The sequence below is a fragment of the Pistacia vera genome, unplaced genomic scaffold (assembly GCF_008641045.1).
Source record: "Pistacia vera cultivar Batoury unplaced genomic scaffold, PisVer_v2 Contig63, whole genome shotgun sequence".
In the NCBI taxonomy this organism is placed as follows: Eukaryota; Viridiplantae; Streptophyta; class Magnoliopsida; order Sapindales; family Anacardiaceae; genus Pistacia; species Pistacia vera.
The window spans coordinates 472,804-497,430 of record NW_022196479.1 but is presented as its reverse complement, the minus strand read 5'-3'; the positions used below and the strand labels follow the sequence as shown (position 1 = coordinate 497,430).

The 24,627-nt window shown below is 40.3% G+C and overlaps 1 protein-coding gene across 3 annotated transcripts; it reads right to left on the bottom strand.

Annotated features, from left to right (window-relative positions):
* Positions 1-20: 20 nt before the first annotated feature.
* On the bottom strand, positions 21-12,148 carry LOC116111187 (DNA ligase 6-like). 3 transcript variants are annotated; one of them, XM_031397382.1, is made up of 19 exons: positions 9,836-12,148; positions 9,617-9,734; positions 9,389-9,470; positions 8,262-8,364; positions 8,063-8,159; positions 6,875-6,977; positions 6,131-6,256; positions 5,800-5,847; positions 4,578-4,675; positions 4,411-4,476; positions 2,944-3,103; positions 2,733-2,840; positions 2,530-2,579; positions 1,776-1,810; positions 1,563-1,624; positions 1,324-1,485; positions 1,141-1,229; positions 635-734; positions 21-558 (listed from the first exon to the last, which is right to left on the bottom strand). In XM_031397382.1, the coding sequence occupies exons 1-19, from the start codon at positions 12,120-12,122 to the stop codon at positions 250-252; spliced, it is 4,203 nt and encodes a 1,400-aa protein (XP_031253242.1). In that variant the 5' UTR covers positions 12,123-12,148; the 3' UTR covers positions 21-249. The 3 variants fall into 3 exon arrangements, with proteins under 3 accessions (XP_031253242.1, XP_031253243.1, XP_031253244.1); XM_031397383.1 differs by having other exon boundaries at positions 6,131-6,199; XM_031397384.1 differs by lacking the exons at positions 21-558; positions 635-734; positions 1,141-1,229; positions 2,530-2,579 and having other exon boundaries at positions 1,349-1,485.
* Between the last annotated feature and the right edge of the window lie 12,479 nt (positions 12,149-24,627).

The following is a 24,627-nucleotide window of genomic DNA, read 5'->3' as shown; positions in this document are numbered from 1 at the left end:
GGACAGCTAAAGTCTGCACATCTTCTGCAAAGCTTATTCCACTTTGATAAACTTCAATTATAATACCCATTTTACCTCAACAGATATTAAAATAGGCATTGAATATATTGCATATGATTATACAATTTTACAAAGCCACTGCATATTTCATAACCAAACCTGCATTATCCTGTACAACCAAAACTTTACTACACTGTACAACAAATTTTTTGTGCTAACAACAGCTTGTTTGATAATCATAGGCAACATTTAGGCTTTGACAGTCACGTCCATCTTCCGAGTCTGAGATTGAAACAATTCAGCTATATCTGTAGATGTGCTACATTCCTCCGGATTTCTATCAGGTACAGTGCGTATGAATCTAGGAAATCTGATTGAAATGCCACGGGATGGATGAACCAGGCCTATAGCAGCCTGGTGAACTGGTGACACTGTAAAATCTGCACCTCTTATTTCCCAAACAAGTTCCGGAGAGAACCACATATCAGCAACCTCACCTGTTCTGTAGTACGATGGCTTTTTGGATAAGATCTTATCACCAGAAAAAAATTCCTTCATCTGCATGTCCATATAAAAACCGTGGTTATTAAGCTAATGAAGAATATAAAAAAGATTACAAACACCCTCATTTTACCTCGACATAAAAGGAATCAGAGAATCCAGACATGACACGGCACACACTTTGGAATTCCTCAGTCTCAGGGTTGTAACATGCCATGAGGAATGGACTGAACCTGCAATATAAGTAACATGATAAGTAGAAAATAAAAAAATTATACATATACAAACACATAAAAAACTCATATGGTAACATCAGTGATCACAATAAATTATAATGACTATCTATTGCCTTCTCTTTTTTCTTTCAGGTAACTAATATACAACTCTTTTGTAATCTTCATACACCGATAGTACCATGCATCTTCATTTCCCAGCACTTGCTTGAACTCCTAAACTTTTGAAACTTGGTAAAGACACCCTCCAACTAATAGCTGACGTATAGCCCAAACATTCTCAAAAATTCAGTAAAGGAATTTGCTACTACATAGACTACTGCAAAATCAGATTTTGTGGACAGGAAAATAGTGTTCAATCATATGACCACTGGCAAGGTAAAAAAGAGAGAAATGAGATGATAACCATCCTGCTTTCCTCCCATTGCCATGCCAAGCACCAATAGGGACCAGATCAAGAGAGTCATTCAATCCTTCCACATAATCTCGTTTCACCTAAACAGCAAACAACAGTCTCCATCAGTGAAATCATTTTCCTTTCATTGCAGAGGTGGTGAAATAATCAAATAAACATAAATCACATAAAAACCTTTAACCATGTGTCACTACGCTTTGATGGAGAATATTGAGCATCAATGTCTAAAGATTTAATCATAATCCCTTCACATGAGGAGTGGAGTGCATTTTCAAGAAAATTATTTATCTTAGCTAATGTGACTTCGCTGGTCAAAATAGCATCTTCCGCTTCAACCTGGGAAGCAGGAAAATGTATAAAACACTGGTTACACAAAGATGGTTTATTTCAAAAGGTAAGATTAAAGCACTTACGGTCATTTCTTTTGCATACTCAAAATAACCCAACTTTTCATCACAGAACAAATCTTTCAAGCCTGAAACATTTGGATGTAATTGTCAAAACAGAAAAAAGAAAAAGCTGGATTCAGAACTCCAATATTGGAAGTAAAGAGTCTTTTTAAAAAGAAAATACTTGCAGGCAAGAGGAACTGCCTATCCAGTTAAAAAAGACAATAAATTGCATACATTTTCGTCTCTGACGGAGAGTGTAATCCAACAGCCTGTAACAGAAAACTTGATCAGCTACCTTGTACTTGGAAATAAACACCAATTGTTTACACATGTAAAAACAAAGCCCAAGTTATTTTCTACAGCTTCAAACTGATAGTCAATAATGTGGCAGTACATGGATACAACGACCTTCTATGATTGATTAAAAAAACAATAATCTGGTATTAGACTGATTGATTGACACTGATAACAGATGGGTGATTAACCTAACATAGTATCAATCATTAAGTTCTGAATTTGAGATCAAACTAACTCTTATAGAAATCTTGTGAGAGAAGGTCGGATTTGTAAATTAAAATTCTCTGCATTCAACAATATCTGAAAAATGGAGAAGTATAACCAGCTGTTTCCCATATAACCAGCTGCTTCCCATCATATGGAGTCCCAAGATTAACTTAATATCAGCAATATTAGTATAACCTTTTTACATAAAACAAAAATACTGTTGAGTTACATGTTTGAACATCATTTTTGCAAAACTCATAACAAAAAGAATTCTCTACCATAAAGATCAAAAGGGTCTCTACAAGAATGATGTGTGCTTAAAAATCAAGCTATGCGAATTTTACATAGCTTATGGTGTCAAACTGACACTACATATCAGTTTTGTTTTCTCTGTATGTATGGATGCATGCATGTCAGTGTGTGTGTGTAGACATGCATTTCATTAAAAAAATCAATAGGTCTAGTGTAAGTTCAAGTTAATTACTGCTCTCCATTAGCAAACATTATATCGAACACGAAGACACAAATGTCAACCTGCACAGGGAGAACATCAGAAATCAGATTCAGAATATTAAACAACTTGAGAAGACCACTAAAAAACCAACGTACAGCAAATTCAAGCATAGTTAGGTTAAAAATTTTGTTGAAGCTCTTACTTATTGACAACATTGTAACAACATATCAAACCTTTATGCTAGTCACTGTGATCAAGGAATCTTTGCTCCCCCTCTCTCTTGAAGATAGTTCTTGGAAAGACATGAGCTTGCAGCCATTCTTCCTATCAATAGCAACTACCTGAAACCAAAAGACACTGTTAGATTGTAAATAGAATAATCCAGAAGCAATTAAATCCAATCCTCAAAGAATTAATAAGCCTCTCACTGCGAGAAAATCAGACCTCTGCATCCAGTATGAAAGACTCTGCAGCAGGTTTACAAGATTCCTTAATTATGCTAATTAAATCAGGAAATCTTGCTGTTGTTTCATCCCCATTTCGTGAAAAGATGCGCACAGTGCCATCAGGTGATTTATGAATTTGGGCTCGCTGACCATCATATCTGAAAAATTATACAAATAGAACCAATCCACTGAATAATCTACACTGACTTAGCAAAAATCAAGAGAAAGAAAAACAAGTGTAAGATATTCTACTCAATAGATAAAGAAGCTAATTCTTCTGAAGAAACTCAAACATTAAGGAAATAGAAACAAATATCAATAAAACTGATCTCAATAGAAGAGAAAAAGATAGTAAATAAGAGGAAAGGACGTGTAAAAACCTTAAAACTCCCAACAATGAAGTAACAATAAAATCCAGGAAAAACAATACCACAAATTTCAAGTTGAACAATTTTATCCGATATGCTGGCCAAAATACCAAAAGAGCTCATTATTTACCACTAAGCCTAGGGCTCAATGAAATAGAAATAATTTATAGAACTAGATTGCTAAAGTTTGAATATCACAAGCTAAACGTTCTTGCATCTTACTGATTGTTGAAAAGAATATCAAAATCTTAAGAAACATACCAAAAAGAAACACACACATGAATCCAGAATATACGTTGTTTAAACAAAAGACAGAGGAAAGAGAAATGATAGCAAATGAAAAATATTTAGACCTTTAAAAAATAAATAATCTGAAGCCTCATCACAACTTTGCAGAATGTGTTAATCACTTCAAAATGCCAGATATTTGGTTAAAGCTATAGGAAATAAAATGCCTTCCACAAATATGTTTATGCCATTTAGAGCTCAACACTAATTCTTAAAAAACAATCTTCTTTTTTTTTTTTTCACAATATATATCATGTTGCTTGTGAATATAAAGGCAGGGAAGCCATACAGCATCAATTGAAATTCCTTTTTTCTTATATGTATAATTGTCAAAGAACATACTCTCTTTTTCTTTTTAATGGGGAACAGTACAAGATTGTATTGCATACTCTTAAATCAGCAAATGCTATAACCATCAGGAACTACAGAAAAGTTGATCTGCTGAAGTTAATAGATCTCAAGTCTAACGGTTTCAGAGTTTCTCAAAATTATATCCAATGGATAGAATTATATCCATTTTTTTTTTGGGGGGGGCGCGGCAACTTGTGCTTCACAGGTAAATGTTGCATATCTCCTTTTGTAGATAAAATCCACGGAGATATAATAAAATGTCACCACAGCAAAGACTCAAAGACTTGTAGCAATACAGAGAAAATGACATTAACAACTAAAAGGTATATTGCAGGTGTTAAAAGGCCAAATTTTAATTATTCATCATCTGAAAATCGTATTTAAAAATCAAAAGCAACTTTGAGGGTATAAATAAGCACAAGTTGGATAACATAATTTTGTTTAAGAGGGGAACTCACTTGTATTCACATGTAAAAGCTTTATTTTGGAAGAGCTTTAGCACTTGTGGAACTCCATTGGTAATTCTACCACAGAAAACACCATAATAATCAGGCATAAGTATACCCAGTCCAGATCTTCAGAATATGATATAATTAAGCTTGCAAGCAATCATAAATATTTATACTTTGCAAGCATGGGCTTGATAGGTACTCCTGGAACCATCGACAAAGCTGATGATGAAAATCCAATGCCTTTGCTCATGAGAGAGGGAATGATCAAATCCTGTTAACGGTGGGAACAAAAGAGTGTTTGTTACATGGCACACATGGGTAGCATCTTAAGCTATGCTAGTATCATGGCAAACTTATTCAGGATTAAATGAGACAAGTCCCCCAAGTAGAAAAAAGGAAGAGAAGGATCTGAAAAATAAAGCAAAATCTAGCATGTCAAATATGGGAAGATTCAAGATAACAAAATATGAAAGCAGAACAAATTCCTCAAGAATAAAATGAAAATGAACACAAGCAGGGTGAAAACATAAACTTCATTTTGATTAGAATAGTTATTTCTAATTTATAGTAAGCTATTAAATAAATCCTCATTTGGTGTGACCCTTTACCTGAGCTAAGCTGTAACGCTTCTTCTCTAGAAAACAAATAACCAGTAAACAGACTGGCAAAGAAACATTACAAATGACAGTCATAGAAGCAAAGGAGCAAACCAACACAATGCATCAGGATAAATTTTTTATAAAAAAAATACTTTGGAACCCATCTACCCACTCTCACCCATTCTCATATCTCCTTTGTTCTCTCTAAAACTTTTCTCTCAGACTTCACCACACTCTTTTCCCACTTTAAATAACTAGTGTCCTCCACTTAAAACCTTAAGAGATTCTTGCCTTTTTGCATGCAAAACACTGCTATTATTAGTGGTTCAGGAACCTCCACCAAACAGATCAGATTGAGCACTTCCTGGTTATTCAGCTCATGATATTTGCCTTAATCATTTGTATTGTTTTTGTTGTTTTTTCAGAAATTTGTGCTTTGCTCCACATTTAAGCTTCTGTTTATTATGGTGCTTCACTCCAGCGGGTTAAAACATTCTTCCTATTAACAAATGCACAGACACATCTATTCTTTTAATAACACCCACAAACCACTCAGTGCACACACTGTTAATTATTGGGACACTACTAGACTCTATGACTCAGGGATCCAGGAACTACAATACCCTACGACTCTGGGATCCAGAAAGTTGTAATTATAGTATCAAATGTAGGTGCTTCAAAGAGACCGTGAAAATCTGGCCTTCTGGTTGGAATTTGTTAGCAAGCTAACTAAGTATCGGAAAGGCATGAATAGAACAGTACAAAGAACTTCAGTGTCAATTACAAGAAAACTTACCAAACTGGGAAGTATATTATAAGCTTCAACCGCTGCTGCAGAAAGGCACTAACAAATAACAGAAAAATATTATATTGAACAAAGTATTTTACCAAAAAAAAAAAATAAATAAATAACTAAGTTGCTTAAAACACCCACATCCATACGTACAGAAACTGAGGGAGTTCACAATATGAAAAACTGTTTACATAATTCTATTCAGAAAAGTGGTCCAACATTAAACTAAAACTGATATATTCAATACAGCAGACTATCTTACAAAGACGGTCAATGTATTCCAAAGGAAATAGGACTTGAAAGCATCTGCATATTTTAAAAATAGAAATCAAACCTGAAGCTTCTCCTTTAAATTATCTGCTCTTCCTTCGAGAAAGTTAAGGGAGGAGTTCATAACAATAGCTTGAGCCAATGCAGGCAAAATAGTTCTCATCATTGCTCCAATACGTAAATTCCTGACCTAAATGAAAATTATATTCATAAACTGGGTCTCTTCAACAAAATAGCTTAACACTCTAAAAAACTCAAGAAAATCTCCTGCCATCAACATATTACACAAATAATGTTCTTTGGCTTTATTAGAGATAAACATATTGCTTTGGGAGGCAGAAGGAAAACTGTTGTGTCATGGTAATTTTTGGTTCTAAGGCTGGAAACAAATAGGAGAATTTTAAAGATATAAATGGGTAAGATGTCTTGTCTATGTAGACTAAAGTATAATTTTAGGCTTCTCTTTGGGTGTCCATTATTATAGATTTATTAAACACAATTGGGAAGCTTCATTTGCCTAACTAGAGAAAGATTTTTGTGTAGATTTTGAGTAAGGGTCTTTGATGTTTTAGAATCGGAGCCACGTTATACATCTTTTGTAGTTTATGGAACCTTCGGGGGCTCTTGGGACAGCTTGTCTTTTTCTGAGGGGACACTTGTCCATTGTACATTTTTTCGTTCTAATATATGATTTCTAACTTTTCCCAAAGAGGAAAAAAAAAAAAAAAAAAGGTACATATCACATTCGTAAGAACCTCAATTCTCCAACGAAGTTATTAAAATACTAAAAGGAAATCAAACATCTTACCAAAGTTCTAACAAGAAACTTGATCTCTTTTTCTCTACAAGAACACATGAGATTCACAATAAGACTTTTCTTTCGTCCAGTACTTCCACTGCCTGTTTGTACACTGATGAATACTTTATAAGCAAATGCAATAGAAAATAACCAATAGAATGACGAGCTTCCTTGCAAAATCAGTATCTCAAGTCTAATATAACAGTACAATTATTAAATGTCACTCTCCAAATCTGAAATATTACAAAAACATTAGAGAAAAGTTAAGATAACCTACTTGTAAATAATACCCCAATACTAACTAGTTTAGATTTGCCAGACATCTTTCCAGAAGACCCTTTTTCACATATAAATTTGATGAAAAACATCTCTCCAGGATAGCTCTTCTGTTGATGATTTGACAGTACATAAATAGAACGATGTAAAAAAAAAATGCAAGTAAGATATCATTTCATATGGGGTAGAATTTGATTTCTATCTTCTTGTTGGACCATATCTCAGAAAAGTTTCAAGATATTTCTTTCTTATTTATTCACCTAAACTAGGAAGGGATTTGAGTATACTTTGTAAATTTTGGAAATTTTTTCCATTCAGTGGTAAAGGTAGAGGTGATCCCTGTTCTGAGAGATTCTGAATTTGGAGCTATCACACACACATATGTATCCCTGTGCAATGCCTGGAATTTTTTGGGTAGCCTCTTCAATTTTTGTACATCTCCCTTCATATTAATAGGCATTTCCTTCACTTTTGAAAAATAAAAAATATACTATTTTTCAGTGTATGCATATTTCATAGGGTGGTTCAGAAGATGAGCTTCACAAAAACTAAAATCTTTTGCTCATCACCAAATTAACAAATGGCAAAATTTGTTTTCTCATTTGTTAAGCTGTGATATATGATGCTCTACTATTTTTTACATATAAAGAATTCATACATGACAACTAAAGCTCCGTAAACTTTAAATTCACCCTACGTACTAACACCTTATCTACAAAAATGAGTTGCTCAAGTCCTGCTCAAATACCATGTTACAAAACCTGGCCATGACACTTGACTGATCAAGAGTATCATCAATTATAGATCAACTATGAAATATTCCTAATGCCTTCAAAAGACAATCATAACATGTAGTCAAAGCATCAAACTCTTACGTTCATACTCCGCCATTAACCAAAAACCAAATTGGAATATGCATACCTTATCTTACGAAGCACCAAATATACATCTTTAACAAGAAGTGGAGAAGGAGGAGCAAGTAAAGTTTGTGTTTGTCGGCATTCTTGAGCAACATCACCTTTAACCATAAAAGATTTTCTATTTAGCAGACTATTTTGGGTTAATAAGAAAATAAGTCAATCAAAGAACAAAAGTCATAATAATCACCATCAGTTCCTACCAAGGTCGCCTAACCTATTGTACATATCCCTAATTTTAGACCGGTTAGTCCCACATGCCTCTTCTAGTGCTGATGTCACCAAACTTCCACCAATGTTTAGTTCCTGCATCATTTTTTGCAAAATAATTACATAGAACACTAAAACCCATATAAAACAATATTTCTTGCCCTGTGATCACATAGTCCTATACCATATTTGTCTAAGCCATGTATTATGCATCATTTAAAGCCATTATGAGAATATTGAAAAAGGAAGAAAGCATATGGACACTATGGAAAAGAGTGAAGCAAAATTTATAGTTTCAAAAATTCTCAAATTAATTAAGTTGTGTCAAAAAAAATTACCTCCACTTAGTCTAAGTGAAGTACAGGGTACAACTTAAATAAAAACAATCAGTCCAACTCAAAAATAATAATAATAATAATAATAATAAAAATTCCTAATCCAAATAACTATAATACAAATCTAAATTGGATAAATAAAACAATGTAACCAACTACAATATCAAGAAGATAAATATTCATAGATAATACCTAGAATCTAGACATACATAAGTATGCAAATCCTTTAAAAGATCTCCAACAAGAATTAGTTGCAAAATTACTTTTATTTTGGCTTTGCTAAACTATCTAATATGATGACCTACATAAAAGTAGTAAATTTATTTGGTACCAACAGGATTAATTTAGACAATTTATACAATATATCCTTGTTTTAAATTGAAAAAAAAATCACCTAGAAAATGCTCGACATGTAGCCACTCCTCATCTTTCAAAGAAAAGAGAGCATGTCAAACTGCACTTGTTAGAACAGATACGTAGTATGGGAAAAAATCGGTGCACCAAAATTATGCAAAACAAGATTCCATATAGTTCAAATATACGTAAACCAAGACATTTCACTGTAACTTCAATTCAAGTGAATTCAGTCATTGTATCATTAATCAAAGATGCCTATTCTTTGAATATTAGCCCAGAATAAAGATAGTAAAAATTAAAAAACGATCACGTCAAAGCTTTTTGCATGATGAAAAACTTTTAGAACTTGGGAGGCAGGAGTTGTTTAAGAAACAAAATAAATAAGAACTAAAAACAATCACAAAGATGAAAGGAAGATAATTACTAACAATATTTTCATGGTCAGCAGCGATCTTATTTGTACACAGATACACAGCAGGCAGCACATCTTCAGGTGACAAAGCCAGCAAACTGTGATTAAAAAGAAAAAAAACATTGCAAGAAAGTGGCATGCCACATTGAGCAAATATACAATGTAAATATGTAACCCCTTAATCCATACTGAAAAATAGGCAAGTTGAAGAGAAGAAAAGGAGAAAGAATTTGCAGCGACACACCTTCTAAACATATTGCATAACATGAACATGGCTTTTATCTTGCCTTTTTCAGCCTCAACCAGATCAAACGTTCGTGCAAGGTGAATGTATGGAGCGGACTGACCACTCCTCCAGCATGCTGCATATGTATCCCACTATTATGCAGAATTCTCATTATTTAGAAATAAATATTAATATAATGAATTTAGAAAAGTAATGTTAGATTAAGGGGACACAAACCATGCTCTATAGGATTATATTTTTCAGGCAGTAGTGACACAAGAGTTGAATCCATAGGTTCTTTTGATGGTCTCTGAACAGTCATATCTGACATATGTTCCAATCCCTCAGTCTCAGGCACATTTTTCTCCAGGGTAGAAAAGCAGTCTTTAGTAGAAGATTGGGAAACTGAATTTCTCAACCTCTCTGCTTTCTCACCAAGATTACCCTCATGATTACCATAGTATAAATCCAGGGCCATATTAATATTTCCCTCTGTCTTCTCTAAGAGGGTGGCAGCATAACTCCTTGAGGATTCATTGCCATTTATTATTTTAATGAACTGATCTATATCCTCTCCGTATGATTTGGTAGCTTCACTTGGCAAAGCAGTTTCATGTTCAGGGCTTTGCTCTGACTTCGGTTCAACCCCACCACCATGAGACGTGATAGGCAAACGTTTATTGAAAAAACTTGTGATCGTAGATTGCCTTGGTCCACTAGATTCAATTTTTGCAGTCTTCTTTACTTTTTTGTTTGGCTTACTGGTAATACTTTTCTTCCTTTTGCCCGGAGAAACGCTGCTCTTAATTGACTGTTTTGCATTAGGAGACTTGAAGCCTTTACCCAGAAGATTGCTCACACTAGGTTGAGGAATGCTCTTAACAGTATCTAGTTTTATAGCTGACACAGAAACATTCAGTGAGTTGGTCTCGGATGCAGAAACAGAAGCTGTGCAGGCAGCTACTTGCTCATAAAATTCAGTTTCATGTTCATAGAAATTAGAAACTGCATCAACAATGTTCTTTCCTGAGTTGCTAATCAAATCCAACATTAAGTTCCGAGTAACCCATGCAGGTAAACAATCACAAAGTTCCTGCACCATTTTCTCTATTTCCTCATCATCTTGCACAGAAAGATCCTGTAAGCCAGGTTCTTCCAAACAAGATGAGGAATCCAACAATGCACCTGAATTGTTATTATCAACAGCTTTCATTTCATGTGACTTCCCCCCTTCCTCTTTGCCTAGCCCCTCATTTAAGCAAGGGCCACCACCCACTTCATCTTTGTGATCAATTTCATGGGCCCCACGCTGGAAACCCATTAAAAATTCTTTCTTGTTAGCCGTTTCATCAACCAATCCAGCAAAATACTTTCTCATCTTATTAGCATGCTTGCTGTCAAGCTTCTCAATATCCATGCCGACAGTAGGTATAACCCGCTTCGGTTTCAAAAACTTTACATACTCCCTAAGTTCATCATAATTTGAATGCTCACTATATGGCACAAGATGTATCTCAAAGGAATCCTTAGACCTCACTGCAAATTTATTCCGCTTTACTTCATACGTCCACCCTGTTGGCACAAAACCAACAACCTTAGCATATCCTCTTTCCACCATAATCTCCTGCATTCTCACAAAATTTGGCCGAAAATATGGCCAAGTCTCCCCCAACACATTCCATCCAACAACATGAACATCACTCTCACTCTCATCCGGCGTAAAAACACCATTTTCCTCATACCCCAAAACCCGCAAAACCTCCATTTTCCTTGCATCCACTATTATCTTCCTATTACATTTTCTTGAAACTTCAAGCAAAATCTTTTCTTTACCAATCACATAAGTCGCAATAAGAAACAGAACATTCTTCCCCAAAGCATTACTACATTCACCTCCAATTCTCTTAATCACATTTACTATGTACTCAACACTCTCTTCTTGCGAAGGAAACACGAATTTCGGATTACAATAAGTAGTGTCCAAGAAAACCCCATCACAACCCACAAATTCACTCATCACAGGCTCTAAAATCATAGCTTTGCAAAACCGAAAGTCACCCGTATGAACATACCTCTCGAAACGGTCATTCTTGCAAGGAACCTTGAACAAGAACTGGACAGCACCAGGGCAATGATTGGCCTCAACAAGCACAACCTCACAATCATCAATCACGACACGTTCTTGAATAGGCAATGCAAATACAAACTTGGGTTCAACCTTAAGTACCTGAATAAGAAGTCTAGAAGTAATATCAGAGCAAAAAATGATGCCTTTGGACCAAGAAGGGGAAAGACCGGTGTAGTGATCAGAGTGAAAGTGGGAGAGAAAGTAAGAGACGGAGAAATCGGAGGCGTGACGGAATGCGTCGATGAGAAAGCGGGTTTTGGGGATGTGTTTGGAGGGAGGGAAAGTGGATGGAATAGGAGGAAAAGTGAGGAAATTAGAAGGGGAGGATTGGATGGTGAGGAAGAGATGGGTTGAGTCTAGGGTTAGGGTTTTGTTGGAGGGAGTGTGAGACGCCATGAAGATGAGAGTGCGTTAGGGATTGAAGAGTTAAAAGGGAAGCATTTTGATTGATTATCAGCGTCAGTGAGAATGCAAATGAAAACTAGCAATGTGGAGTTTTCATTTTGTAGTTGCAGAGGCTTTCCATTACAAGTTTGGGGAAGTCGGATGGCGCCAAAGGTTGTCACTTAGACATACAGGGATGGAAACGGGCCGGATACGGTTGGGGTGATCCACCCAGACCCGGAACCTTCAAATAAAATATGGGCTTTTTTTTTCCCTAGGATTTCCTTATTATGGTTCTCACTTCTCCAGCTCCTTCCCTTTTTTTTTTCTTTTTTTTTTTTTTTGCCAAGAGTGTCCTAGTCAGTTTGTGTATACCTCAATTAATACTTCGGGATCCTAAAATTGACAATCGGCTAAATCCCCTTAGTAGTCATTCCTATTAGCAAACCAAATAGATCAAACTCAGGATTTCTTGAATAATATACCCAAGAGCATGGTTTTAAAACCCAGTCCGGCCAGTTAAATCGGTTCGATCGGGAACCAGTGGCTAGATTGCATCGGTTCATGTAAAAAATTGAAAATAGCATTTGACCTGCTTCCACCTACGGATGTATACGAGCCGAGCCAAGCCGAATATCTCGATACTCGAGCTCGGCTTGTGATGAACAGTAGCGAGCTCGAGCTCGAGCTCGAGCTGAGCTTAGTCGAGCTTCAATATTCGTGTTCAAGCTCTAGCTCGCGAGTATGAAGTTGCACTCGAGCTTGAGCTCAAACAAGCTCGAGCCTAATCAAGCTCGGTATAGTTATAAATTACTGTATGTCAGCAATATATATACATATATATCACTTGTCATCTCATTTTCTCTTTCTTCTTTTCACCTATCACCTCATTTTTTTTATTTTCTCTTTCTCCCCTCATTTTCTCTTTCTTCTTCTCACCTGTCACCTCATCTTTTTTTTCTCTCTTTCTCCCTGTCCTCTTCTCTTTCTGCCTTATTCTCTTCTCTTTCTTACTTCTTCAGATCTTCTTCTTCATCTTTTTTTTTTTTTTTCTTTCTCCCCATCCTCTTCTCTTTCTTCTTTACTTCTTCCATATTCTCTTCTCTATTATCACCTCCTCTTCTCTTTCTTCTTCTGCTTCTTCAGATTTTCTCCTTCATTATTTTTCTTTCACATTGTAAGCTCGAATGGAACCAAAGATGAATTGTTGATGCATGATTTTGACACCAACTAAACGCACATGTGAAGTGCTGAGCTGGCTCAGAAGACACACGCAGATGGGGGTAATGAAATAAGTAAGAGGTGGAGAAACAATGTTTTAAAGTGGTTCGGATGCTTAAGCAAGCGACTCCTACGTCCACTGATATTGTATTAATATGGAGGGTCAGGTCGTGTTTAGCGAGCTGACTTGCAAGTGATTACAAGAGAGAGAATAAGCTATTACAGAGTAAAATGAGCCAATACCACAAACGGGAGAGGAGCTCTCTATTTATAGTGGGATGAATTGGAGTAATGATTACAGAATTCGTAAAAAGAGGGTAGATATCGTGCAAATCCTTCTTTGCGTCCCGTTGCTCACCCACTCGAGTGATTTCCTCGTTCAGCATAGGGGTTGGACACGTTGACGGCCTCCAGCCTTTCGTTAATCTAACAAGCACCCACCACACTGGCAGGAGCATGTTGCTCACGCCAACATGTGACATGGATGCGTCTGAACGGCTGTAGGATCTGCCTAGACTCTGATCATTTATGCTGACCGGGCTCTACGTCACCCCTACTTTTTCAGGCATAACAGAAATCCCCTAGTTTTTAAGGTTTAAAGATCAAACCTTGGAAACTACATAATTATGCCTTGATTTGATGACTTCGAAAAGGTGATGGTTGACTCGACTTGCTTGCAAAGAGGTCGAGAACATATTTCAACATAGGCGACCTGAAATGATCTTCGCTGTAAGGTCAACAACCTGACTTTAGATCGTACTCATTGCCATAACGATGATGCTGACCTGGACTAATTTCCGCGACCTAATTACACTTGGCTAGTTTCGTTAAGAACAAAGAATTACGTTGCTCCGCAACTGATGTTCGTTGAGGTCGAGGGGTCACGTCGCTTCGCTACTTACAAGACGAAGAGTCTTTTTCATAACGACCTCTTCAGATGTTTTCCGTTGTGCTTTTGCTGTAGGTGCATTTAATGAAATACCTTCTATTCTGACAGACGTGCCTTATGCGCAATAAATGCCAGCCATGCACATTAAATGCAAGTCATGCTGAAACGACATTCCCTATCAGATTATTAAATGCGGACGTGGGCGCATTTAATGTGGAGGAGGGAGAACGTGTCGTCGCTTGAGTTTTTCAACAGAAAAGAACGATGATTTGGTTTCTTGGGGCACGATGGTCACTCTTCTTTGCTGATTCGCGACACGTGGTCGCGATCAACGATCAGATGCATTTTCCACCCAAACGTCGTTTGACTCTAGGAAACCAAAGCGCCTTTTCCTTCACTATAAAACCCAGGTTCACTTCAGGCAATGTCATAATATTCATCTTCTCAGAGAGAGCAAGAGATTTTCGTGAACTCTGATTCTTTGCCTTTCAAACCGGTGCGCATTTGATATGTGAAGCAGAAGGATTGATCTTCTCATTTAAGGAGGTAAGGATTGTCCCTCTGCTGCTTTTATTATTGCTTTCGGTAGTCGTCATGAGACGATAATCCGTCGGTAGTTGACCGGAGATGAAATATTCTCTTTGGGATTAAGCCATCAATGGTGGCTCTAAAAGTATTCTGTTAGGGTTTTTCTAGGGTTTAAGGGAGGAAATATTTATTGTTTCCTTCCACATCATTGTACAGAATAGTGTACGAGGACTGAACGATTCCCTGCTTGTCGCTTTTGCAGACCACAGTAGAATGGACCCCCTAACGACCAGAGCTGAGGAAAGGACTAGTTCATCTGCGCAGGATGCTCCTGCGGGTCCCCCTCAAGAGATCCTGTCGGTGCTTACCAACGAAGAGCTTCAAAGGGTGATAGACCAATACATTATCAACGTGGAGGTCTTTCGAGACAGGACACGCGCAGCTCGGAATCCACCACGAGGGTTGGCCACGATTTCCGAGGATATTTTCAAGGGTAGGGGGTTGATCCCTTTCCACCCCTTTGTCAGGTCGATCCTTGACCATTTCAGGATCGCACCCTTGCAGCTCACAACGAACGCGTACATGATAGCCGTGGCCATGTACATCGCGTGTCGTGAAAACACATTAGGTGAGCTAATCGCGCTAGAGCTCGGTTGCTCGTATATCCTGAAAAAGAGTAAGGACAAAGATTCCTACTACCTTTCTAGGCGAACTACCATTGGAGCGGGAATGCACAGTTACCCGAGCAATGCAGGGACGTATGAGACGAAGTTCTTTTTCTTTTGTTACGACAGCCTTTGCTATTTCCAAGATCCGAGTAGGTTTTCCTTTTTTATAGCTTAGCGAACTCTTTTGGTCTTCAGTAACGAGCTCTTATTTTCTTTGTGGTTAAAAAAACGACTAGTTTAGAGGTCCTCGTGGATCCGGACAGGATTACTGCCTTCGGCTTTTTGCCCAAAGAAAGTCGCGACGCTAGGTTGCTCGTGACAACCTCAAACTTGCGAAAATATGGCTTCTTCAACTCGGAAGCAACCCTAGAGCCCCTACCGAGTAAGCTTTGTAACCTTGGTTTATTTTTTGATTGTATGTGTAGCGAACTATTTTGCTAACGACGTTCACATGCAGCGACCATGCCTCCAAAGGTGTCCAAATCGCCACGACCGAGGAAGTTCACCTTCCCTAGAGTGGGGGCCACCGGACCAACTGGAGGTGCCCCCACCAATCCCCCCGCCGGAAAGGCGCCGACTGGTGCTTTGGTTTGACCTGCGAGCGCTCCCCAGCCCCCGGATGTTCACCCGAGGCAGAAGACAATGGTTCAATAGCCCAAGAAGAGACGACAAATTCAGACCGAAGAATCAGAGTCCGAACCGAAGGACCTGGGCATTCAGCCCGAGAGGTCATAGGCCTACCAAACATTCTGCTCGGGGGGGCCTGCCAAGGGTGCGACTGGCATCTCCATTGCCCAGGGGCACCCGAACAAGACAGAGCAAGGTCGCAAACCCTAGGAGGAGACCGGGCAAGGAACCAGAAGGCAGCACGACTCTTGCTGGAGGGCGGGCATGGACACTCCTGTGCTTGACTCAATGGGACAACTTCTGGACCATCTGCAATCGGTGGTTTTTACCTTGCTGGAGTGCGGGTTCGCGAAGGCTTTTGAGGAGTTCGTGGCTTCTGGTTATGTGGACCTGATGTCCACATCCATTCAGTACTTGAGCAAGGTAGGACGAGCTGTCCTCGACGAGGACTTTGCTTCGTTTCAGTAGCAAAGAAACTAACTTGTTATTTCTTTTGTTTGTAGGCCTTGCTCTCCATGCAACTTTCCCTACAAAAGGTCCAACTGGGAGTCGCCAAGGGGATGGTCGCGCTGAAAGAAGAGAACACTCGGCTCAAACAGGACTTGGAGGCCACTGAAGCAGAGAAAGACTTATCCACTGCTTCGGCAAACCAGTACCTGAATGAGAGGAACGCTGCTCTTCGCACGGTGGACTTCCAGAAAGTCAAGCTATAGAAGTATGGAGAGGAGATGAAAGAGCTTCACAAGATAGTGGCTAGACTCACCAGGGAGGTTGGCGAGAAAGACCAAGAGCTGAAAACGACGTCTGAGCGGGCCTTGCAAGCAGAGCGGGAGAGGAGCGAGTTGTGGGAGGCCACCGAAAAGCAAAAGCGGGCGCTTGAGGCCGAGCTGCAAGCTAGTTAGGGAAGAGTCACTTCGCTGACTGAAGAGATGCAGCGTCAATGGGCGAAGATCGAGTCGAAGGCTGCTGAATGGGCAATTCAGTCCATCTATGCCCTACAGCCTAAGAATCCCGAATTGAACATGTCCGACCTCCCGGAGGAATACTAGGAAATCCTTAGATCCATAGCGTGACTCTACGATGAGGATGCAGCGGAGGCCGCCCGAGGATTTTACCGGGGGGAGCATTCGGGGTATGTCCCCGAGGAGCCCGCAGCTGGCCAGGTGATTGGCGATCAGCCTGGGGATGACGAGGTCACGCCTCAGGAATTGGGGATGAAGGCCACTGACTGCCTTTACTTTTGTATTGCTCTTCCCATGCTTGCTTTTTGTATTCTTTTTATGAATAAAGACAAGACTTTCTTAATCTGTTATGAATATTTGCAATTTTCGTAATGTTGCACATGAGGTCGTACTCTAACTGTTTTACAATTACAATGGAACAAGTTTATGCGAACAAAATTATACACATGGGAAGATAATAATTACAAACGAACAGAATTACTGAATTGTACAATTGCTATTTACAAAGACTTAAAGGTAAAATCTTTACAAGGAAAAATTAAGTTCAGAATTACTGATAATATGGTCGTAGATGTTCAGCATTCCAAGCTCGTGACACTACGGAACCATTCATCCTTTTGAGATGGTAAGTCCCCGGTCTTATCACTTTGGTGATGTGGTATGGGCCTTCCCAGTTTGGTCCCAAAACTCTCGCACTTGGTTCTCTAGTATTGAGAAGAAATTCCTTCAAGACAAGGTCGCCGACCTGGAAGTCTCTTCTTCTGACCTTAGAGACAAATAACTTTTTTGTTCGTTGCTGATAGGCTGCTATTCTTAGTTAAGCCTTGTTGCGATGTTCTTTAATTAGATCCAGACTTGCGTGCATAAGCGCTTCATTGTCGGCTTTGTTGAACAGGTCCCTTTGAAGTAAATCGGTCCCTACCTCCACAGGGATCATCGCTTCGCAACCATATACTAACGAAAAAGGGGTTTCTGAGGTTGAGGTTCTCGGAGTTGTCTTATATGCCCATAGGACTTCGAGAAGGTCATTGGCCCAATTCCCCTTGGCTGTACCAAGTTTGGCCTTCAGAGTGTGCTTGATGGTTTTGTTGACAGCTTTAACTTGACCATTCGCTTATGGTCTTGCGACAGAGGCAAACTTTTTATGGATACCCAGCTCGTCGCAAAACTGCTTGAACTCCTCGTTGTCGAACTGTTTGCCATTATCTGAGATGAGGGTATGAAGAATCCCGTAGCGGCACATAATGTTCTTGAAGACGAAGTCCTTGAGCTTTTTGATGGTGATTACGGCTAATGGCTTTGCTTCAACCCACTTGGTGAAGTAGTCTACCGTGACCACCGCATATTTGACTCCCCCTTTACCAACTGACATGGGACCAATGAGATCAATTCCCTACATGGAGAATGGCCAGGGGCTGGTCATGGTTATCAGCTGGTGGAAAGGAGCTCGCGGTATGTTTGCGAACCGCGGGCACTTGTCAAACTTTTTGACAAAGTTGTAGGTATCTTCTTGGATCATGAGCCAATAATACCCTTGATGAACAACTTTGTTGGTGAGAGATCGTGCGGCTGTGTGATTACCGCAGATCCCTTCATGTGTCTCCCTCATGATGTAGTCTATTTCTTCACTGGTTACACATCGAAGGAGATGGGCGCTAAACCCTCGCCTGTACAGCTGGTCTCCGATGAGTGTGTAACGAGCAGATCTTGTTCGCAAGGTCCTTGCCTCGACCTTGTCGTTGGGCAAAATCCCATCTTGGAGATACTAAATGATGGGGGTCATCCAGGAAACTTATTTTGTAGTATTCACGGCCTGTTCGGTTGAGCTAACACTAGGGGCTTCTATGAACCGAATAGGAATGCTTTTCGATGCGTCTGAGTCTAGTGATGAGGCTATCTTTGCCAAGGCATCTGCCACAAAATTGCTATCTCTAGAGATCTGTGTAATCGTGAAGTGCTTGAACGGCTCGAGTATGGCCTTAGCTTTCTTCAGATAGTTGATCATATTTTCTTCCTTGGACTGGTACTCCCCCAAAATCTGGTTGACAACTAGCATAGAGTCGCTGTGGATGTTGATCACGGTCGAGCGGCTAACCGCAATCCAACGAGCAGAGCTTCATATTTGGCTTTATTATTGGTCGCTTTGAACCCAAACCAGAGGATGTCATGAATACGAGCCCCTTCGAGACTCAAAAGGAGAAGACATGCCCCGGCCCTCTTTTTGTTCGATGATCCATCGACATAGAGGCTCCAAGTCGATAGATTTTAGGCAGTTTCCTGAATGGCTTCGCTGGGCTGTTGCTCTGACTTATTCGTTTGATGATATGAAGTCAGCAATGGCCTGCCCTTTGATGGTTACTTTCGGTCTGTACTTCAGATCAAACTAACTTAATTCCATGGCCCATTTAAGCAATTTACCCGACGCCTCTAGTTTCTGGAGGACCTGTCTGAGCGGGTAATTAGTCATTACACGGATCGTATGGGCGTGGAAGTAAGGTCGCAACTTTCGGGAAGCAATCAGTAGGGCATAAGCTAATCACTCCATTTTCGAATACCACATCTCGACATCCAACAGACGCTTGCTCACGTAATACACTGGTCATTGGACCTTGTTCTTTTTCCGAACTAAAGCTGCACTGACCGCGAACTGAGAGACGGACAGGTACAAGAGGAGAATCTCTTGCGGGAGAGGTTTGGACAGAAAATGAGGTTTTCCAAGATGTTCTTTAATGCTCTGGAATGCCTGTTCGCATTCGGGAGTCCACTTAAACTTTTTGTTGGCCCTTAGTACATTGAAGGATGGCAAGCAATGGTCTGTTGCTCTCGATATGAAGCGACTTGGTGCCGCAATTCACCAATTGAGGCTCATAACCTACTTCTTGGTGGTCGGGCTTTTCATATCGATGAGAGCTTGGATTTTCTCAGGGTTGATCTCTATTCCCCTCTGGTAAACCATGTATCCCAGGAATTTTCCCGAGGACACTCCGAATGAGCACTTGAGAGGGTTCAGCTTCATTCTATATTTCCGAAGGATATCGAACATCTCAGCGAGATGCGCTATGTGATCTGAAGCAACATGCGACTTGACTAGCATGTCATCTACATAGACCTTCATCTACGGTCGTGGCGACTTGACTAGCCTATTGGAAGGGCATTCCTGAATACGAGGATCCATATTATCTTTGGTCAGGCTGGGCCAGGTTACGGTTTGATCTAGCTGATTGCCATTGCCTGTCGGGGAATGCTGCGCGGGATGCCTTTCTCTTTGCACGCCATCTGCACTGCCCTTACATAACAGTCGTGAGATATGCGTTGAGATCTGCTTACTTCCCCTATCCGCGTCGAGCTGGGAAACTTCATCTTGAGATAGTATATCGAAGTGACCGCCTTGAAGTTTCTCAGTAGAGGTCGCCCTAGGATACCATTAAAAGCGGATGGGCAATCCACTACTAAGAATTTAGTTATTTTGGTCACCTTGTTAGAGTCACCCAGCGTGACTGAAAGCGACATCGTTCCTTTGGAGATCAGGTGGTCCCCTGTAAAACCATATAGGGGGATCGAGCCTGGCTTCAGGTCGGCCTCGTCCAAATTTATTCTTTCGAAAGCTGTCTGGAATAGGATGTTCATAGCACTTCCATTGTCCACCAACATTCTGTGGACGTCAAAGCGCCCTATTTGGGGCGTGATGACAAGAGCATCATCATGGGGATGGTGCAATCAGACTATGTTCTTTTCAGAGAAGGTGATTTCCTCCTCCTTGTGAACCTTTGGTAGTCGCTGCTTCGTGTTCATCACACTGATGGGGTCGTGATGGGTTGTGTGAGCATATCTTTCTTGGGCACCTCGCGAATTTGCCACGAGGTGCGGTCCTCCAAAGATTACTCCGACGCTGCAGATACTCTTGCGATCACGACACTTTTTTCCTGGTTCCTCTTGATTTTTCTCCCTCACGGGAGCAGAGTCATCAATGTACTCTTTGAAATGCTCCTGCTTGATAAGGTTCTCGATTGCCTACTTGAGAGCTCGACACTCATCAGTGTGATGCCCATTGTCCCGATGATAACGACAGTATTTTTTGTTGTTTCTGGATGAAGAAGGACCTTTCATGGGCTCGGGCTCTCCGAGCAGACTGGCCTCTTCTGACTTGTCAAGGATGGCCGAGACGAATGTATTTAAAGGGGTATATTGACTCTTGTCGCAATCGCGACGAGGAACCAGAGCATAAGACTTCTTGGGCTCGAACCGCAATTTCTTTCCTTTTCGTTGATCATCATTAGCCCATCTGCTATCAACCCTCCTATTTTCCCCTCGGCCAGGTGCACTACTTGAAGTGTCGGGGTCGTGGCGGTGGAGCGCTGCCACGGAGTTTTCAATACGGAGGTATTTCTCCGCAAGGCTGTAGAAGGGGGTGAGGGAAACATCATCCTCAGCCTGTAATTCTTTCCATAGGTCGGTCTGTGGGTGAACTTTCGCGATGATGAGAGTCCGAATAGACTCTTCGAGAGTGTGAGCTACCTTATGAAACTTTTTGTGGAATCGGTCGATGTAAGACTGGAGGGATTCATCCCTCTCTTGCCTTATGTTGCTGAGATAGCTTAAAGGCATTGAGAACTTCTTGTTCGCTTAAAAGTGTCTTAGGAACGTCATGCTCATCTGAGGCCACAAACTAATCGATCCCGCTGGGAGTGACCTGAACCACCGTTTGGCATGAGAGGTTAGAGTTACTGCTAAACAACGACACTTTGCCAAGTCTGAAACCTGGTGAAGCTCCATCAGGTCGTTGAATTCATACAAGTGATCCTGCGGATCAGAATTTCCATCGAACGCTCGCATATCAGGCATTCTAAATCTTAATGGGAGAGGGGCGACTAATACCACCGGAGAAAAAGGGGACGCCTTCGCGACCTGCCCTTGCTCATTTTGCTAAGCCTTTAGCTGATCTAGAGCTCGCTGCAGCTCTTCGATCTGAGGTAGCGGCACTACCCATGGATTACTTTTCGCAACGTGGGTTCGACCCTCATGGTTACGGTTGAGGATTGACCGTAGGTCGGATTCTTCCTCTCCTCTGCAGGTAGTTCTGACCAATCTCGACACACGCTAGCTAGAGTTGTGTGATGGCGATAAATGGTGCGGGAAATTTTCACAACCTCCGCGGTGGTACGAACAGCCCCGCGGAGTGTGCGAACCTCCCTCATGATGACAATCGGGATCGCCATTCTGGTAGTGATAAGAATCGCCTTACCCAGCACTTTTGTGGGAGTGCTTGTGCGATGTGGCATGGGACAGCTCGGGATGCGACCTACCACCGAGCCTTAACGCCACGGGTATTCTACCTAGGACGTGGTCGGTGTTTACCAGTCTTTTGGAGCCTTTGGGCCCGCTGTTCGCCACTTATTTACCCTTCCTTTGATGCGCTGTAGTGCGCATGGCATGAGCTATCACCCTTTTCTGCGCTTTTACGTGACGTGCAGGCTTTTTTAGCAGTTGCATCGCCTTATTTGATTCGAGTGGCATGACCCGGTCCAAATGGTCCGGCCTTTGGCTGACCGTTTGGAAAGTATTGTTGAACCTCTCCAAGTAGTTTATGACGATTGGGTCCAGTTATGAGCTTGAAAGAATGTCCCCCACGGCATTGTGGAACTGAGGGCACCTTGGGAGAAGTGTCCTCTTGTACCTAGGGGATCTCCTCATCACCATGATTGGTTCGCTCAGATTCGAATCGGTGAGCCATTTGTTGTTGTAAAACCAGTTAGTTAGAGATTCTCCTGATGAAGGACAAATACTAAATCAGGCCCTCCTTCTAGCACCAAACTGTTGATGCGTGATTTTGACACCAACTAAACGCATGTGTGAAGTGTTGAGCTGGCCTAGAAAACACACGCGGATGGGGGTTAATGAAATAAGTAAGAGGTGGAGAAACAATGTTTTAAATTGGTTCGGATGCTTAAGCAAGTGACTCCTACGTCCACTAATATTGTATTAATATGGAGGGTCAGGTTGTGTTCAGCGAGCTGACTTGCAAGTGATTACAAGAGAGAGAATAAGCTATTACAGAGATAAATTAGCTATTACAGGGTAAAATGAGCCAATCCCACAAACGGGAGATGAGCTCTCTATTTATAGTGGAATGAATTGGAGTAATGATTACAGAATCCGTAAAAAGGGGGCAGATATCGTGCAAATCCTTCTTTGCGTCCCGTTGCTCACCCACTCAAGTGATTTCCTCGTTCAACGCAGGGGTTGGACACATGGATGGCCTCCAGCCTTTCGTCATTCTGGCACGCACCCACCACACTGCTAAGAGCATGCTGCTCACGCCAGCATGTGACGTGGTTGCGTCTAAACGGCTATAGGATCTGCCTAAACTCTGATCATTTACGCTGATCGGGCTTTGCTTTAGCCCTACTTTTTCAAGCATAACATAAATGAAGGTGAAAGAGAAGATGAATGAAGTTGGATTTTTGAAGCCGAAAGAAAAAAAAAGAAACATATTAGTTTGACTAGTTTTATGTCCAGTCTGGTTTGACCATCAATCTGCTACTATTTAAACGGAGAGTTAAGACTTAGGACTTAGGGTTGAATGAAAAAATCCCAAATGGGTTTTGAGTTTTTGTTTGAGCTTTGAAATGGGTTTATCGTTTTTGTCTTGAATGGGTCATGGCTGTTGTTTGTAATTTTGACAACTTAAAAATAAAACAACTTTTGGAATCTTGCAAATTGGCACCCGAAGCTCGTTTAAGCTCGCGAGCTCAGATCGGATCGAACTCGGCTCGCTACTGTTCACGAGCTGTTCGAGCTCGAGCTCGACTCAACTGGTTTCGAGTCAAACTCGAGCTTACGACGAGCCGAGCTCAAGTAGCTCGCAAGCTACTCGGCTCGTGTCTCATCCCTACTTCCACCGGTGGTTGAACTGGTTTTTTTTCCAAAGAACCACCGGTATAACCCAGGTTGCTACAATAAAATATTAAAAAATAATAAAATTAAAATTAACCCTTTTTAGCTTTTTTCTTCTCTCTTCCCCATTTTTATTCGACAAAACCAACCTAGTAGAGAAGAAAAATTTAAAAAAAAAAACCATTAAAAATTAAAATCTGCATCTTTTTTTTTAAATGTGTTTTTTTTGTTGATGTCATGCTAACGTCAACATGATGATGTCACGGTCCGACCCGCCAGGCGGACTGTTTGATCCGTAAAACTCATGACCTGATAGCTTGGCTGGGTTGTCCCTCAGGTTGGGTTTTAAAACGTTGCCCAAGAGTTCTAGTGAACCGCTAAGCCATCCAGTAATGGTTTATGATTCTCTAATGGTTAGAAAAAAATTAACTTAATTGAAATATTAATTATTAATAATTGATTTATAATAATTAATGATAAAATATTATTTACATAGTCTTTGTAACTTCTGATAAGCGCTTTATAATAAATTAAAAGTAATATAATGCTACACATATAAATCATTCCCTGCAAATATATGCAATAATCTTACATCTCAATTCTCATATATAATTCATTAATTTTGTTTTAATATAAAATTATCTAATTAAGAAGGAAATATTTCGGGAAAGAAATAATAAGAGTAATGAAGATCACATTGCATGAAAAGGAATGAGAAATTAAAATGG

Bases quoted from the DNA above. Each gene is read 5' to 3' on its own strand.
- LOC116111187 (XM_031397382.1), bottom strand. From the start codon at position 12,122: ATGGCGTCTCACACTCCCTCCAACAAAACCCTAACCCTAGACTCAACC. The intron at 4,676-5,799 runs GTAAGTTTTCTT...CACCGTTAACAG, and splicing joins ATAATATACTTCCCAGTTTG to GATTTGATCATTCCCTCTCT. The intron at 559-634 runs GTAAAATGAGGG...ATGGACATGCAG, and splicing joins CTGATTCCTTTTATGTCGAG to ATGAAGGAATTTTTTTCTGG.